Here is a 19,856-nt window from a genome sequence, read left to right as displayed (position 1 = left end):
AACTGCGTCTTTCAAGAAGTATTTCTTTCTTCTTGATTTCTGAATTGCTTTCTCACCGTTTTCCGTTCCTGTTCTTACACCGCCGTATACTATGGTGGCCATCGGCTAGTATAAATAAATGTTGTTGTAAAGAGCTTCTGTAAAAAGTCAAATTTCCCCCCCAGGGACAAATAAAGTTCTCTCTCTCTATCCAGTCCCAGTCTGTCTGGAGTCAGCACATTCTTCCTGTGGCTCTATGTGGGTTTTTCTCCACTTTTCCACTTTTTCTCCCTTATCCCTAAAAGGGTGGGTGTATGAGTAGACCCACTGTCCCAGTTTGCTTCCTGCCTTGCACCCAATACTGCCAGTCCAGACTACAGTCCCCTGAGGCTCTGAATTGGATTAAGCTGGAATGACAGTTTAGATTATGCAATTATTTCTGTGACCCTAAAATAGGATATCACAGCTTCTGATAGTAAAACTGCAATTTTAAAAAGTGATTTTTTAACATGCTTTTTACTATTTTTTTAAATCCCAAAGATACATGAAGAAAATTCTGGTCAACTTTTGTCTAAGGTTTATGAAAAAACAGATAATTAATGGACGAGTGATTCAAGAGTTATTAGTTCACAGGAGTACCTGAACATCCTGCACAAAGTTTCACCTCGCTGTGATGCTGCATTTTAAACAGACAGTGCCAGTCCAGAAAGCTTTCCACATCCGTCTTACCTTTCATCTTTACTGAGCAGCTGCTATGAGACACTCACATGTTTGAGGAATAAACCATGAGATGATACATGTAGGAAAACGGAGCACACTTACGATAGGGCAAGGGGTCAGAACTGTGATATCAGAATAACCAGGCAACCAAGAATGAATGAATTCAAAGGCAAAAAGAAGTCAAAACCAAAAGCAAAACCTGATGGTAGGGCCTACTTGGAAGTAAACCTAACTGCACTAGAAGGAATGTTTGAGATGTTGTTCATGCACAAGGGGTAATGTATAATAATAAAAAATAATTCTTTTTTATATTATAAATAATAAATAATAATATTATATAAATATAATAAATAATATTATATTATAAATAATTTATATAGCGCTTTTCTCACTACTCAAAGTGCTCAGCAATTGCAGGTTAAGGGCCTTGCTCAAGGGCCCAACAGAGCAGAGTCCCTGTTTGGCATTTACGGGATATCTAGTGCAACCACTGCCTTATTTATATTGACACTTCCATGACATCCTCGGTGCAACAATGGGAGTCACGTGATGGATCCAAAGCGCTTCACATAAACAAAGACAGTCGAGAATGAAGATAAACTTTATGGAAACAAATCAAAATGAAAATCAACCTGAAAATGGAAAGTTAATGGCACAAGAAAATCACACAGCATACCAAAATTCATTTACAAAATGTGTGAGCGGGCAGCACGGTGGCGCAGTGGTAGCGCTGCTGCCTTGCAGTAAGGAGACCTGGGTCCTCCCTGCGTGGAGTTTGCATGTTCTCCCTGTGTCTGCGTGGGTTTCCTCCCACAGTCCAAAGACATGCAGGTTAGGTGCATTGGTAATTCTAAATTGTCCCTAGTGTGTGGGCACCCTGAGGTGTGTGGGCGCCCTGCCCCGGGGATTTGTTTCCTGCCTTGCGCCCTGTGCTGGCTGGGATTGGCTCCAGCAGACCCCTGTGACCCTGTAATTAGAATATAGCGGGTTGGATAATGGATGGATGGATGTTACACTAGCATTCTAAGTTTATATTTGATGAATTTAAAAAATCAGTTCAGCAGTCTTAAGATAAGGAAGCTAAAATACTGAAGACTGAAAAGAAAAAGAGAGCTTGCTGCATAATATAACATCCTTGCAGTTTTATTTAGAAAGTCAGAAGACTTCTTGTTTAGTTGGACACGATGGAGTTCTCATTCACTTAAACTGCTACTGCTGAGGTTTTAGAGGTCATAGCCTGGTACACCATGAGGAGACATAAAAAGGAAAGACACGGGTTCGGAGAGATTTCTCACCAGTGATAATATTGTTAATTGTTACACATTTCATTTTCAATTATTGGATTGTAACTAACCAAGTGGCCCCAAGCTCAGTTAAATGGGTAGAGTTGGCGTCAAGAAAAGGCATCCGGCCACATAAATCATGTTGAAACCTCTATTGGGCAAGTCTAGTTAAAAAAAAATAAAAAATAGTGACCCTCATATGAAAATGGAAAGAAGAAGAAGAAGAAGGAGAAGATGATGATGATTTGCTGGATTGTAACTGCAGATTGAGTCTTTCTGGATTCTAGATTTCTCTATTGGTGTCAGCATAGGGCCTGGGTAGGCCTGTGCCCATTCACTTTTCTCATTGGGCCACCCTGCTTTCTAGTGGAGAAAATTTTTAAAACAAATGAAAATTGGCCTATACTGCATAAAATATATTTGAATATACCTCTCTCTTGATTACATTACCAGTTAAATGTGAATGCTAAATTACCGCTGTTACGGTGTATCCTTAACAACTATTTGGAAAGTGTTTATAATGGTGATTTTACTGCATACGTCTCCCTACTCAAAATAATATTGACTTTCCATTTTACCAATCACAAACACTTATAACACCCAAAATTAACAGAAGGCTATCAACTAGCAACGTACTGAACTTACTATTTATGTCCAGTTTGGGGGAAACATGAACACAGCAAGATAAGAATGAATGATGTATGAACAAACATTCATTTTAGGTTGCATTAGCAAAAGCAAATGAAGAGAACTGCAAAATATTCCACAGTCCAAAGTCGGCACTGAAAATTTTGGTGATGCCCCAATAGCGAGTGAAATAGCTGTCGTTGTGCTTAAAAATCTACAATAAATGCATTCAAAAATGCTGACCAAACGGCCAAGGTCATAGATTTGTCTGGTGTTTCAGTACCACCAACTCAATTGGTACAAAAGATTTCAACTTCTGTTATAGCTGGTAGGGCACGTAGCTTTGCAAGTACATTGGCACAGCAGATAGAATAAGTGGCACGATAATAGAAAATGTAATTAATTTTGGCAAAAATGTGCAGATATTTTGGTGATATCCTAACTGAGGATGGATTCAGTTGAGGATTTAGGGTTTGGAAACAAATCCATTAGGCATGTTAAAGAAAATCCGGGGAAAATTGGTTTGTAAACACATATATTACAAGAAATGTCGTAACTGTTGCCAAAAACTCATGAATCTATATGCTGTAATATAATTTTATTTATACTTGCTCCAAATTATAAAAGATGTTATTTGATATGATTTGACTGTTGGTGCCAACTGTCTCAAATGTATTATCAAAATGTAGACAGTTTATTTTCAAAGTTTCTAAGTGGACCTAAAATAATTTTAATGCGGTCAAAGTAGATGAGAAAAAAATACTGATGATCTGTTTATGTTATTAGGTAGATTGCCCAGAGGGGACTGAGCGGTCTCGTGGTCTGGAATCCCTGCAGATTTCCATCCATCCATCCATTTTCTAACCCGCTGAATCCGAATACAGGGTCACGGGGGTCTGCTGGAGCCAATCCCAGCCAACACAGGGCACAAGGCAGGAACCAATCCAGGGCAGGGTGCCAACCCACCGCAGGACGCACACAAACGGGCCAATTTAGAACCGCCAATCCACTTAACCTGCATGTCTTTGGATTGTGGGAGGAAACCGGAGCGCCCGGAGGAAACCCACGCAGACACGGGGAGAACACCCTGCAGATTTTATTTTTTTTATCCAGCTGTCTGAAGTTTTTTTTTTTTTTGCTTTTTCTGTCCACCCTGGCCATCGGACCTTACTTATTCTATGTTAATTAATGTTGACTTATTTTATTTTCTTATTGTGTCTTTTATTTTTCTATTCTTCATTTTGTAAAGCACTTTGAGCTACTGTTTGTATGAATATGTGCTATATAAATAAATGTTGTTGTTGTTGTTGTTATGGTCATCCATATGAATATAATCAAAATTATAAATATACTTACAGTATACATATTTATTTTTTTAAATTAATATATATTTAATATAATAATTATAATAATAATTATTTATTATATAATAATAATAAAAATAACATTAGGCCCACTCATTTATGAAATCCTGACATTGCTACCAATCCTTTAGAATGGCCAGGAAACAAATATATAAGGTAGGAAAAAAACATGTTGCTCTGCCACATTGATCATGAGAGTAATATATATTTACATCAGTAAAGCATTTACTAAATTCTACATTAGCCTACCTTAGTTAATCGTACATTAAGTATTATGAAACCCTGCATCTGTGGCCTTCAACCTGAACGTCAGCGCTTGTGTGACAGGAGCTTTTTGATGACTCCTCTTCAGTTGACGATGATCCAATTCAAAAGTGTGACTTGAGAGGTTCAATTCAATTCACTCCATAATCTCTGTGCACTCAAACCATAAGCCTAAAAACCAGTGTGTTGGGCCAACAGAGATTATTTTCCATCCAATAATTGTTTTGAAATGTCACATCTTTTGAAAATACAGATAAATAATTTAAAAACTAAAAAAATCCATCTGTGTAGCTTTTAGTTCACTTTGCTTGATGCTTAAAACATCTCAGATCCTGACATGCTGCTTTTAAGTGAAGCCACTAGATAACCACGATCCAGTTAATGGAGACATATAAACCCTAAATAACTGCCATGCCAACATTATCATGATTAATTTATTAATCACAGATTGCATATAGCATTTGTAAAAAGGTAATAAATTGACATTATTATTTAGCAAAATGCGGTCTAAAAATTAATTACACAGTAAAAAGATAATTATTATCTATGAATCCATGAACTTGCTGAAATAGCCATTTAGATTGTGAGACTGTAGGAAGTCATAAAGCTGTTCAGGTGGCAAAAACCAACAGGGTGCACAACTCTTAGGCTAAGTTAAAATACTACTACTACTACTACTACTACTACTACTACTACTAATAATAATAATAATAATAATACATTTGATGGGCAGGTGTACTTAGTCTAGGATTGGTTCCTTCCTTTTGTTCAAAGCTACTGAGACAGGCTGCTCACCCCAGAAGTCAAAATTGGATCAAGCAGGTATGTTGAATGGATAAATGGATGAACGCATTTTATTATTATTATTATTATTATTATTGTTGTTGTTGTTGTTGTTGTTGTTGTGTTTAAATACAAATCTGGCAAATAGTTTATTAATTATTAATTTTGAACAGTGTCATTTCCAGTCAGAGGAGTAGCTTCAGTGACAGACTGAGGAGATCGTTCCTCCCCCACACTATGCGACTCTTCAATTCCATCCGGGGGAGTAAATGCTAACATTACTTAAAGTTATTGTCTGCTTTTACATGCATTTTTATTACTATTTAATTTAATATTGTTTTTTGTATCAGTATACTGCTGCTGGATTATGTGAATTTCCCCTTGGGATTAATAAAGTATGTATCTATCTATCTATCTATCTATCTATCTATCTATCTATCTATCTATCTATCTATCTATCTATCTATCTATCTATCTATCTTATAGTGCCTTTCATTATCTATCTATCTATCTATCTATCTATCTATCTATCTATCTATCTATCTATCTATCTATCTATCTATCTATCTATCTTATAGTGCCTTTCATTATCTATCTATCTATCTATCTATCTATCTATCTATCTATCTATCTATCTATCTATCTATCTATCATATAGTGCCTTTCATTTCTATCTATCTATCTATCTATCTATCTATCTATCTATCTATCTATCTATCTATCTATCTAATATTATTCTGCCAAATTCACAAGTGCACTTTTAAGCTATTATAGATCCGCTGTGGCAACCCCTAATCGGAGCAGCCGAAAGAAGATAGACAAAAATACAAAATTTTAATTATAATATTATTCTCAATAAAAATTACAGCTTTCACTAATATTATTCTCCCAAATCACAGTAAAGTTAAAAATATGTGGGCAGTTTTGACAATGATGGGGCAAAGCAGCCTTTAAAACAGGAAAATATTAATACTGTACATTTAAATATAAGATGCAGAATAGAATATAAAAAATATCAAAAAGCATTGCTAAAGTTGTTAATATAGAACATTATTTGATTGCCACATCTATATAATTTATACTACCTCAGCATTTTTATTTTCTATAGCCTTACCTTAAGTGGAATCCTTCCTTTAGACTGTTTAATGGTGACTCCTAATTCCATGTAAATACTTGAAATTAGAGTTCTTTTTATCAGACAACATTCACTTGCATTTAATGGACATATGTATATAGATAAATTGTTATATTTATACAGCGCTTTTCAAACCTTGCTTTAAATAGACAGTGATGAGCCACTTCAACCACCACCAGTGTGCAGCTTCAACTTGAGGGCCTCACTTCTTGCATCAGAACACTCGCCACACATTAGCTATTAGGAGGTGAGGGCTTAGAGAGATAGTCAGCCATTGAAGGGCAGGGGATAACTAAGGGCCAGGGCAGACATGGTCATAGTGGGCAATTTAGCCAGGACATCTGGGGACACTCGATTTTTTTTCAAAAGATGACCAGGGATCTTTTATGACCACAGAGTTTTATGTTTCGTGTGAAGGATGGCACTATTTTTCCAGACCAATGTCCAGTTATAGTTTATGATACAAATACAGTTTATGTGAATTGTTCTCTACAGATTTGCTGTTTTTTTTGTACAATATTAGATAGCTACACCAAAGTAATAAACATATCACTATTAAAAGTGGGTGTAAAAATGGCACATAAAAAATGCCTCAATCTTGTGTGAACTAGCGATTTTTGCAAATCAATCTCAAGAATAACACGCAAAATAATTAAAAAAAAAGGCAGAGCATACCAAAAAACTGATGTTGAAAACAAAATCATCACAGTCCCCTTTCCTTCATAATTCAACAAAATCGAGCAGTAACAGTAGTATTGTTACATGTATAGAATAGTGATACATTTACAAATATGTCTGACTAGCACGTAAAATGTTGCCACTCAAATGTGTACAAAATCCTACTGTTATATTTTCTGTGCCTTTTTCCATGTATGTTTTCATTTGTGTTTATAACCTTCCTTTACTCCTACTTTTTATTTTGTGTCTATTTCCTTCCCTGCCCCTGACCACTTATGATGATATTTACTTGAAGGGGCTGGACTTGTTATTAAATTACAACTCTCAAGTGTATAATTGATCTGAGATGACTACTTAAGACACCTGCTGGCACAGCCACTTTGCCAAGGCATTAGTTCACCACAGCCAATGTGTTCTTCGGCTTCCTTTTATGCCCACTTTCTATATTACACTTTAATAGTCTTTTCAGGCTGCTTGTTTTGGAATTTCTCGGGTTTTGATCTGGATTTTGTCTTTATGGTTCAGAGAATAGGGACTTTGGAATTGGGACTTTTGTTTCCTTAATAATTTACTTTCAGGTTTAATTTTGTTTTCTGTTTAAATTCGGAGTCTGTTGAATGATTGATTTCTTTATTTAACTTAACTACAGGTGTAAGAAAGTACTCCTGAGTGTCTTTTATTACAGTGTACCAAAGTACACATTTTTCAATACCATTTCATATGTTATTGTGCACTTAGCTACTGTATATTGGTACGCAAGTTGCACAGTAACTACATAGTAATAATGCCTGGCTACACTGTGCATACTCTGTTAAGTTAGTATTTGCCTATTTTCCCTCAAGTTTAAACAATAACTATATGATGCTATAGTATCCACCTACATCATAATTATGCAGGTAATTAAAGTGCAATTCTGATGCAAGTACAGGTGGTGGAAAATTAACAGAAACACTAACAATAATAATAATAATAATAATAAAAATAATAATAATGATAATACATTTTCTGTGGTGGGCCCTGTGAAGGTTTTGTTTCATGCCTTGCACCCTGTGTTGGCTGGGATTGGCTCCAGCAGGCCCCTGTGACCCTGTAGTTAGGATATAGCAGGTTGGGTAATGGATGGATGGATGGATGGATGGGTGGATGAATAATACATTTTAATTATATAGCACCTTTCCCATGCTCAATATCTTAACATCATGGGCTTAATAAAGGAGTACAGCCACCCTATGCTACCAGAATCGCTTCATTCTTTCATAAAATGCTGTCATACAAGTCCTGGATTGGATGTTCTGGGATATTGCATTATTCCTCCAGAGCTCTTTGATGATCCGCCTCCCACTCTGAGCTCCAGAACTTCCCATAAGGTTCAATGATGTTAAGATCTGGTGATTGGTGAGGGCAAGGAAAGATCTCATCCTGGTGTTCATGAAACCACTCTTGAATTATTTTAACAGTGAGTATAGGGGAGATACCACAAAAGAATAAACGAGCATCATGAGGGAAAAGAGCTTTCACTATAGGATTCAACTGGTACTGTAAGATGGCCTTAAATTTCCTGGTCATGTGGAGCAGTCATCAGATCTAATGAGGTCCAATGAAAGGGTTGCCCATACCATTACAGGACCTTCATAATTAGCAACAGACATTGTGATTAGAAACCTCCTCTGGCTCTACAAGCATAAAGCCATCTGGGTATATGAAATATGGCGTGAGACAGCTCATCAGACCAGAGTTCCTTCTTTCAATAGTTCAGTGAGTGAAGGTTTTGTGCTCCTTACTGAGGGCTTTGTGTCTTTAAGTGTTTCTGAATGGCAGACATGACACATTTTAACAGTATGGGCCTCATGATGTCCACTTTTCCTTGAGACCGGGTCACAGAGGTGCTTTTTGAGAATGTATTTTTGTGGCATTCAACAACTTTCTCATAAAGTATCTCTCTGTCCTTGTTGGTGAGCCTGAATTTGTGGCCACTGTTTCTCTATACCAGGGTTCTCAAGCTCCGGTCCTGGTGGGCCGCAGTGGCTGCTGGTTTTCTTCCTGTCCCTTTTCTTTATTAGTGACCTGTTTTTGCTGCTAATTACCTTGTTTTGAATACATTTTAATTTACTTGTTTTTTAAGATTTATTTTCCTGAATTTCTTCATCGTTCCTCTGAATTGCTTAATTTCTTTCCTCAAATGGCACCCAAACAGAAAGGAAATGCGAAGTGAGGGAGCCATCAGAAGACCAACTAAGTCAGGGCCTCAAACTCCAACTAATTTCACTCCAACTAGTTGCTTAATCAGGCGCTAAATCTTGTTTTTAATTAAACTCGTTCTTTAATTCCATGGCTTGTCGCTGCTCTCATTGCGCAATAGCAGACATTTCTGAAATTGTTGATTTTCTCTTCTCTAAGAGCGCTGTTAGAGTGTTTTTGTGGACCTGAGCAGATCAGCATTCCCGAGACCTTCACCTTTCTTTATTTTCAGATACTGTATGATGGACACCAGTTGTTTTGGCTCATTTTGTATCTCATTATTGTTTGGCTGCTAATTAAGGGAAGAGAAACAATTAAGGGGTCTGAGTCTTCAAGAGCAAATCAAATACAATTAATTGAAAAGAAGTTAATTAGCAGCAAAAACCAGGACACTAATAAACAAAAGGGTTAGAATGAAAACCTGCAGCCACTGCGACCATCCAGGACCGGAGTTTGAGAACTTTGCTCTATACCCGTGTTTCCCAAACTCGGTCCTGGTGAACCCCTGTGGCTGCAGGTTTTTGTTCCAACCAGCTTCTGTTTTAAATTGGACTCCTAGGCTAATTAAGTGACGTGTTATTTCGAAAGTTCTGTATTTAGGGAACAATATAGAAATTAGAAAACTAACTTTGCTAAAAAAAAAAAAAGATTAAAATGTACCAAGCAGTTATATAGGAATAATGTATTTTTTTTCTTTTTGACAATATTTTCATCTTGATTTTCATTCTACTTTTCTAGGTCTTCTAATTGTTTAATTAATCAATTTTTTTACTAATTAGTGAGTCTGACTCTAAAGTAGTTGCAGCCTTTGATTATTCAGTGTTGTTTGCCTGGGTGTCTGATCTGCTCATTTTAAATTGTCATTAATAAGATACAACGAAGGGGAAAAACTGCACAGAGAAAGAGCAAAATATAATGAAATCAACAAAATAAGAGTTCAGCTTTTAAATCTATAGCAAAAGCAGAAATATTTGTAAATGTCTTATAAATGTAAAAAATCATGCTGCTGTGCTGCAAAGCAAAGAGAATGGGCAAAGTATAATGAAAAAAAAACAAAAGAGAGTTAAGCATTATAGCAAAAGCAGAAATATTTCTAAATATCTTATAAACGTAAAAATCGTGCAGCTAAACTTTTCTGAATGTCGAATAAAGAAAAAGAAATACCAGCCAATTAAATGAGATCAGTGTTATCAGGTGTTGTCACTGATTAGGAATCTGATTGGAACAAAAACCTGCAGCCATAGTGTGCCCACCAGGACCGAGTTTGGGAAACGCTGCTCTATACGGATGTGTTTTGTCCCAGTTTGGCTTATGCTGTCATTATTTCTGCGCTTGTCCTCTTGACCTGTACAGTAATTCAGTAGTTTTTGTGGCCAATGCCCCCCATTTGGGCTAGAATCAGTCATCAGACACCTCTGACTGCTGATTGGTCATCAGCCTAATAGGACACACCTATGCAGCTAAACTGAGATTTTGTAGACTTCAAAATTAATTTTTAAGTGACATTTCCATTATTCTGTCCATCCTGTACATTGTAATAAGAGACATGTAATGTGAAGTGTATCTTTAATTCAGTAATTCAAGTTATACAATAACTAAATGATATACTGTATATGCTTAGTTACACTCTGTTTACCCAAATGTAGGTTACTGAGTGATTACAGCGTAAGAACATTGTAATAATATGCGCTAACTATAAATGTGTTCTTTGTTAAAGTTACACATTTTAATAATATCTAGTTGTGTAGTAATTATGCATTTATGTACTAATTAACTGGAGCGTAAGTACACTGTAATAACAGACACTTAGTGTAAAGTGTTGATTAAACTTCTCTAGAATTTTAGTAGATTACGGATGTCATAACCTTGTTCAGGTTAAAGCGGATTAGAAAGATGGATGGATGGATGGATGGATCAATTAATTGGTGAAGTTTAAAGAATAAGGATCAAAAGTCCCAGTTGTAGTTAATGAGGTTAAGGGGCAGAAGACTAGAAAGAAAGCAAAAAAGCGTATTGTGATGTCAACACTTTGTCAAGCTCAAACTGTACATGGCACAAATAATTCAAAATGCATTTTGTGACAATGAATGAATGGTGATTACTAATGGTATTGTGTCACCTCCCTCTCAAGAATAACCACAGAAGAATAATTGTAAATTCATTTCAATCATCTGAAAAATGCTTTTTGAATTAAAAGATGTGGGCTAAGCATTCATAGCAAACAAAGTCTTTGGAGATGGACCTGCAAGGGGGGGTGCTGGTGACAGAGGGGCACACAGATGCAGGCTCAATGAGAATGAGTGAAGGGGAGAGCAGATTGGGTGAGGATTTAGGTGGGGGGCACTCAATTCTGTATTATTTTTATTAATAAATGACAGGACCCCATGACACTGTAGCTGGGATTTAGTGGGTTTGATAATGGATGGCTGGATGACACGATGCCAAACCAGCCCCGTTTTAAGCCTCATTGTAAGATGGCAGTACCAGCGCAAATCTGCCGGGGAGGCTTTGCAGACTCGCTCATAAAGACAAATCCCAAGGGGATTAAACGGAACTGGCCGTTAGTGTTCTCACTGATGTCAGCTGGTGTCCCCTAACAGGAAGCGGAGGCAGCAAACACATTTTACAGACCATACTTTGCCTTCTTTTCCACACTTTGCGTTTCTTTGCATTCGATGTGTACGTCACCCTGCAACGGACAGCTGACTCCTCCTGGGCTGGACCCCACCTTGCACCAGTTGCTGATGGGATTGACCCCGGCTCCCTGAAACCCTGACCAGGAAAAGCAGGTTTAGCAGATGGATGGATGTTGCATTCATGACTCTCATAATGTCTTTCATGTTGATTTACGCTTCCTACTTAGTCTTGTTGTAACTGTGTAAATAAATCAATGGTGAACGGAAAGCTAAGTGTACCACCCATGGTAAACTATGGTTCACTCAAAACCTTTTGCCCATTTTTTATTTTCTTTTTAATAGTGCCATTCATACCATTAGATCCTTGCTGCGTTTCTGCATGAGGAGGTCCGCGTGATGTCTGGTTGACTGTCCTGTGGCATTAGGGGTGCCCTGCAGCAACTGGTAGACCTTGTCAACTACACCCATGTCTCTCAGAAGTGTCTCTCTGCGGAGCAAACCATTGAGACGTTCCAACTCCTCTTCCTCTGTGAAGTCAGGAGCTTCAGCAGGTGTAGATGAGCTGGACGGCTGGCCAGCCGAGGTGGATGTCTGTCTCTGCAACAAAAACAAAAAAAAAAATTGTATTTTTAGCTGGCTTTGCGTCACCTGCCCAAAAAGGTAATGCTGGCAGGGTAAAGTCAACAAATCAAGGCAATGCCAACACAAAAGTAGTCAGAGAGCATGGCAAAAGGTGCAAAAGTATGACTGACCAGTACTTAGTAACCTGGTGATCCCCACCAAATTGTTAATTGGTTTAAATGTTGCTTTAATAAGCTAGTCAGTCTAAAGACTATGCCACATTGTGCAACTTTTCCAGGGATTAACAGTTGTATCCTTCATTTATGTAGTTTAAGCAAGTCGGAGGCAGTTGGGGGTGCGCTCCCATCGAGCTGGTTGTGTAGTCTGATATGCCCAGTGGCTCACACAACTAGTCCACGACTCGCCTCGACAAAATAAGTTTTGTCTTTAGTCGAAAGGATGGGATCTGTGTGCATGAGAGCTGACAGCCAATGAATGCCCCCCAAGAAGTGCATGAATATAATGCAGTGCCAAGGAATAAGAAAAGCAGGAGAAACAGATGAGATTTGTTATAACTATATGCGCTGTCACACACATACACGTAGGGCACAGCTTAAGGTCCCTGGTGATGGTAATTGCCCATCGCTCCACAGGTTGCCACTCTACAACAACGCCTTCTCTTTCTCTCCCTCTGTAGGCCGGAGGATTGATGGCTTTTCCATTACTAACATCACTTCCGGTGGAAATGAACGGTCTTAACTGGAAGAACAGCCAACTTTGGCAGTCATTGTCCAGACACCCATTTGAAAAGACGCAACAGAATGCTTTAACCTGCTTTTTATTTCTCTTTTTTGACACATCAATTATATGGGGCTTGCCTATGGGTGCCCCAAAATGTCTCACTGTCTTTCCTTTGTATTACAATGGACGTAATCATTTTTCACAGCACATACACAATACTGACACACATACACTAAATATTGAAACACGTGCACTCCATTCTGAAGCATCTCTGCTATATACTGACTAGCACACCACTTACTAAAATGCATGCTCTCTAGTGAAATATATAAACTGCTGCAGTAGAAGGGCCAGGTGTACAGAGTAAAATTTAATTCTTGTATTCAGAAAGATTCATTTTAAAATCAGGAAGCCACTGGTGTCTAATAAATCTGTTACCATCTACTCAGGGCTATTTCTGGCTCCTGATGTGGATCTAAATCAGGGGTCTCAAACTCCAGTACAGGAGGGCCCCAGTGGCTGCAGGTTTTCATTCTAACCCTTTTCTTAATTAGTGACCTGTTTTTTGCTGCTAATTAACATCTTTTGAATTCATTTTAATTGACTTGCTCTTGAAGACTCAGACCACTTAGTTGTTTTTTTTTCCTTAATTAGCAGCCAAACTAAAACTCTCCAAAATGTTTCCAGGGCATGATCCAACCTGCGAACGTTGCAACCAAGCCCCAGCCTCACTGGGTCACATGTTCTGGGCCTGCACCAAATTAGCATTATTCTGGACAAAAATTTTTAATTACCTCTCAGACAGCCTTGGACTCACAGTCCCTCCTAACCCACTAACAGCTGTGTTTGGGGTTCTTCCAGAGGGGCTTAAAGTGGAGAAGGATAAACAAATTGTGATTGCATTCGCTACACTCTTGGCACGCAGACTTATTCTGATAAACTGGAAGAACCCAAACTCTCCTCTTTTAAGTCAGTGGGAAACTGATGTGTTATATTATTTGAAATTGGAAAAAATCAAATACTCAGTTAGAGGATCCGCACAGACTTTTTTCAAAACATGGCAGGATCTAATCAGTAATATTTTAAAATAAGTTTATAAAGCACAGAGAATTTATTAATTTAGGTATGTTTACAAGCCTTAAATTTTACACCGTTTGGCTTGCTCTCTCTCTCAAGGGTGGGGATCGATCTGTTCTTAACATAATTCTTTTTTTTGTAAAAACTTGATTGCTATGTATTGATTGTAATAAAATTAATAAAAAATAAAAAAAATAATTAGCAGCCAAACAACAATGAGATACAAAATGACCAGCAAACTGTGGCCATCACACAATATATCTGAAAATAAGGAACAAGGAAGGTCTCAGGAATGGTGATCTGCTCAGGTCCTCAAAACATTTGAACGGTGCTCTTAGAAAAGAGAAGATCAACAATTTCGGAAATGTCTGCTATTGCACAATGAGAACAGCAACAAGCCATAAAATTAAAGAACGAGTTTAACAAACAACAAAAATCAACACAAATTATGCAACCGTTTAGAGTGAAACTGGTTAGAGTTTGAGGCCCTGACTTAGTTAGCCTTCTGTTACTTCACATTTCATTTCTGTTTTGGTGCCATTTAATGAAAGAAATGAAGCAATTCAGAGGAACTATGAAAAATTCAAATCTTAAAAAAACAAGTCCATAGAAATGAAAGGAAAAGGAGTTAATTAGCAGCAAAAACTGGTCTCCAATTAAGAAAAGGGTTAGAATGAAAATCTGCAGCCATTATGGCCCTCCAGGACTGGAGTTTGAGACTACTGGTCTAAATAAATAAAAGTTCTTTCTGGAATCTTCATGTGGATGGCTTTTTTGGGAACCAAAAAATGGCTCCCCGATGGCATTGCATTGAAGGAGCACTCCGACACCTTTATTTTAAGAGTGTATAGTGTGCGTGTTTCAGTGTACAGTGTAAGCAGCTCAACATCATTTATATAAATTGTATACATTTCATTCTATCTGCAATATACAGTACAGTGTATACATTTCAGTATAAAATGTATGCAATACGTCTGGTTTCCAGTTTGCCAAGGCCTCTTCCTTTGACCGTCACCCAGGTCACATTGCACCCGGCCCCTATTCCTCCTTTTAGGTGGTGGGTCCACAGGAGGGCAGTCCTATGTTACAATTTCAAGCTTTGCCCAAATGGGCCCCATAGTACGTCTGCCGGCCAGGCATGAACCAATTGAGGTGGTTCGGGCATCTGATGCTGATGCCTCCTGGACGCTTCCCTGTAGGGCTTTTGTGGATGCAACCAGCTGGGAGGAGACCTTGGAGAAGACCCAGGGCTCGCTGATAAGAATGTGACTCACAGATGGCCTGGAAACACCTTGGGATCCTACAGTATGAATTGGCAAGTGTGGCTGGGGAAATGATCATTTGGGTCTGAAACCCAAGACTGTTGACCACGCGACCCAGCATTGGAAAAGCGGAGGAAAATGAATGAATGAAACTATGCAATTGTAAAAATGGTATAAGTTCTAAATGGCAACTCAAACCAAAAAGTGCATCAGATAGGTTCATTTTACAGAAATAAAGAGAAATGGAAGAAAGCAATTATTGATGACAGAGAACTACTCCACTTCCTCAGATGGCTTCAATACAGTTGTACAATAATCTTCTGAACATCCATGCATTAGAGATGCCTCATGTGCAAAGTAGCTGGATGGTATAAGCAATGACTAAAGAAGGCATCAGGAACGGGCATGAGGCAGATAATGCAGTTCTGAGCCCCATCCATTTTTGTGCAGTAGTCTCGGAGTGACAATAGTTGATCCACAAGACTTAAGATTGATGCTAATCCCACTATATGCCATCAGTACCTTGGGTTCTTTAACATAATAGGAGCTGAACTACAGGGAACTGACATTCCAGAAGACCTACACCTGGCCATAAGGTGGTAGCAGAGAACTCACTTGCTGTATCCCTTTAAAGACTGAATTCGTGTTGCAGAGGACCAGGTACCACCATTGAGCACAGTGACATGGTGGCTGCAATCTCACAGAAGGGAAGCCCCTGGTCCAAAAGTGACTATGAGCACTGGCTAGTGTGTTCTACATGCCTTCCTTGGTGGTGCACATGGAGGTGTGAAAACATGGCGCATGAGGACAACGCAAGTCTGTTACTCCCAGTCTGATTCTTCACATTTAAAATGTGAATATGAAACATGACACAGGCGGCATGGTGGTGCAGTGATAGCGCTGGTGCCTCGCAGTAAGGAGACACGGATTCGCTTCCCGGGTCCTCCCTGCGTGGAGTTTGCATGTTCTCCCCGTGTCTGTGTGGGTTTCCTCCCACAGTCCAAAGACATGCAGGTTAGGTGATCCTAAATTATCCCTAGTGTGTGCTGGGTGTGTTTGTGTGTGTGTGTGTGTGCCCTGCCTGGGATTTGTTCCTGCCTTGCACCCTGTGTTGGCTGGGATTGGCTCCAGTAGACCCCCCGTGACCCTGTGTTAGGATATAGTGGGTTTGATAATGACTGACTGACTAACTGAATGAAACACGACACTTATTTAATGTCTACATTACTCCAGTGTTATTCTTCAGTGTATTTGCAAAAAATAAATTGTGAGCTGCCTGGTTTGAGTTTGAGGGGGTATAGTATGGTGTCAGTAACACTATAAATAAAATAATAAATTAAGACACTATTAAGTTCATTAGTCAGTTAGCCACCATGACAGGGTTCATCTCAGTGACAAGTTATTGGAAAAAAAACAATGGGCTGATAAAACTCCACTAACTCTGCCCTGCATCATCTATAGCAGCACCTCAAAATTGTCCGTGTTCTGACCCAAATGCCCCATTGTTGCCCCTCTCTTTGGCACCCTTTGCCCACATCAATGTATCTTTTGCTCACTCACCGAAAGCTGCAGCCGAGTAGAGCCTGAGGGATGTCTGTGGCTGCTCCTTGAGGACCTCTGGGACGTTTTGTGCAGTTTGACTTTCTCGCCCGCCGATTCCCCCTGCAGCTCTGCCTTCTTCGTCTTCTGGATGACCTCCTTCTGCTCCTGCTTCAGGCGGAGCTCTTGCAGTTGCTGCCTGCAAAGCGTCATGCCATGTGTGGTCAGAGAAGGGCAGTACAAGCTGGCTGGGTGGTGAGTGGCCACTAAATATGCATCAATATAGGCTGAAACATCACTATTCTCCCCTTATGAATACATCTGTGTTTATTTAGATGACATGAAATACAGCAAATTGATACTTTAAACATATTTATATAGTGTCTTTTCTAGTAAACACCATGCTAAAGTCATTTTTTTTTCAGCTATAGTGCAGCACTGTCCATTTAACTATAACTGGAATACTAGCTGTCACGCATGCGTGTGGAAAAATAAAAATCAGTTATTGATCAAATCTGGTGTGCGTGACAAGGGCCACGAAAAGTCTGTCTTGCGACAAGTGCAGCTTCTGTTTTCTGTAACAAACAAGAAGTTACAAGTGCCCAACTGATGACCTTTAAAATTGTGTAACTACTGATCCAAACAAAATTATTGTAAAGATGTAATGTCTTGAAATTCTTGTGCAACTAAAGTCATAAGGTCAAATTTTGCGCTTAGCATTATAAAAGATTTAGGACACCGACTTCTCGGCGCAGATGAAGGGCAGGTGTCCTAGGACTGTGCTTCTCTGTCATTCTTACCTTTGCCTGGTGTGTATTAATAAAATATTTTTTACTAACTTTAATTATATCTCTCTGTCTTCAGTCACAAGAAATGACACTAGAGAAAAAGTGTCCACATGCGCATCAGAGGATCATTATCCAGGTTCCTCCCAGGTATGTAATACCACTGTAGTCCGAGAAGGGGTGCTGCTGCCATGTCATCTTCCTTTGCCTCCACAACACCAAAAAACCATCCACTATGGGCAACTGACTTGGCCCTTTCCAGCCCCCTGACCATCAAAGCTCAGCTGCCCGGAAGGAGATGTCACTTGACGAGAGAGGTGGAGTTCCTTCAAGCCATAACTAAAAGCCATACAAGAAGCCTTGAGAGGCAGCAGTTAATTTTGTTACAATGCCAGAGGGAGACATTTCTGTTTGTAATTGTGCCATCGAGCGCAGTTTTATTTTGTTTTGGAAGTAAATGGGGACAACTGGGTTGGCACCCCAACATTTATCACAGTTATTGACCCGTTATTACCCCAGTGACATTACCCCATTACCTTGGCAGTGACATTCATGTCTCTGGTGATTCTTCTTATGAAGTCAGTCGACGGATTGCAAGAGCATTTCATGAGGTCGCTGGAAAGGGGTGTGTGACGCTCCTGAAATTTGGTACTGTGTATCTCCGGAAAATGCTTGGGTACCATTGGTTGGACTTTGTGTCGAATGAGCGGTTGCTCATGGAGTCCCAAATGAGGCACATGACCTGCACTGTGAGGGAGCGTCAGTTACGGCACTATGGCCATGTGGTGCGTTTCCCAGAGGGTGATCCGGCTCGTAAGATCCTCATTGTTGGGGACCCGAGTGGCTGAACCAGGCCAAGGGGTCGCCCACGTAACACCTGGCTGCGGCAGATAGAGGGTCACTTCCAGAGGGTGGGACTGGACCACATGTCTGCCTGGGGGGCTGCAAACTGGGATGCCGAATTGTTTCGTCATGTAGTGGGTGCGACAACGCACTGTACCAGTGCATGCTCTCCAACTTGACTTGACTTGACTATTACCCCAGATGACCACATAGCACATTACATGATTTACTATAGAAGAAGAAATGAGGAGTGAATCTGCAATGTTGTGACTTCATATAGTGCCTTTCACAGTTAATACTAGCAATTTAAGGGTGAGGTACATCCATTTTCATACTTTACAGATATAACACCTGCTGGTTAAGTAACTCAGTATGGGAACACACAATTAACTGGCCTTGCAACTTTTGATTTCATATAGTGCCTTTTATATTAAACACCATCCAAATGCAATTTACAAGTGAAGTAAGTCCAATTCCATATTAAAACATTTGCAGCCTTGTGTCTTTAAATAAATCTAAGTGAGATTACATGGTTTGGATTGAACCTTTGTGTGTTTTCTGTAATTCTTTTCAAAATATAAAGCCTCTCAATGTGCTTTATAGATACAGTCTGTCTGTTTCCATATTACAATGAGCCAGAACTCTGAAATCAATTAATAAACACACTATAAGGGCATTTGTAGGACTGAATTTATACATTTGTGATTTTATATAGTGCCTTTCATAAGAAAATCCATCTTAATGTGTTATGCAGAAATAGTGTATCCATTTTCATATTTCTAAAAGCAGAGCAAATTTGGTAAGCATTCACTGTTGATGGTGGAGCACCCTGGAGCTTTTTAAATAGTGCCTTTCATATGAAACACAACCTCAATAAAACTTACAGGTAAAGTACACCTTTTTCTATATAACCACAACTCAAATCCTGACATCTAGTTGACTTGTTAATGACGGGTGAGACGAGGTTATGTGTGTGAAGAAGCAGCCTGGTGATTTTATATAATCCATCCATTATCCAACCCGCTACATCCTAACTACAGGGTCACGGGGGTCTGCCAGAGCCAATCCCAGCCAACACAGGGCGCAAGGCAGGACACAAACCCTGGGCAGGGCACCAGCTAACCGCAGGGCACACACACACACACCAAGCACACACACTAGGAACAATTTGGGATCGCCAATGCACCTAACCTGCATGTCTCTGGACTGTGGGAGGAAACCCACGCAGACACGGGGAGAACATGCAAACTCCACTCAGGGAGGACCCGGGAAGCAAACCCAGGTGTCCTTACTGTGAGGCAGCAGCGCTACCACTGCACCACCGTGCTGCCCGATTTTATA

At 39.3% G+C, this 19,856-nt stretch overlaps 1 protein-coding gene across 2 annotated transcripts in view; it reads right to left on the bottom strand.

Moving 5' to 3' along the window:
• The window catches only part of ttll6 (tubulin tyrosine ligase-like family, member 6), a 93,180-nt gene that overhangs the window by 11,330 nt on the left and 61,994 nt on the right, over positions 1 to 19,856 (bottom strand). For both annotated transcript variants that reach the window (XM_039740303.1, XM_039740304.1), the window contains 2 exons: positions 16,909 to 17,086; positions 12,062 to 12,304 (listed from right to left, as the gene is read on the bottom strand). In XM_039740303.1, the coding sequence (XP_039596237.1) occupies positions 12,062 to 12,304; positions 16,909 to 17,086 (421 nt within the window). The remainder of the gene's footprint in view (positions 1 to 12,061; positions 12,305 to 16,908; positions 17,087 to 19,856) is intronic.

This window comes from Polypterus senegalus, chromosome 17 (genome assembly GCF_016835505.1).
Source record: "Polypterus senegalus isolate Bchr_013 chromosome 17, ASM1683550v1, whole genome shotgun sequence".
In the NCBI taxonomy this organism is placed as follows: Eukaryota; Metazoa; Chordata; class Cladistia; order Polypteriformes; family Polypteridae; genus Polypterus; species Polypterus senegalus.
The sequence above is the reverse complement of the archived record's forward strand: the minus strand, read 5'-3'. Positions and strand labels throughout refer to the sequence as shown.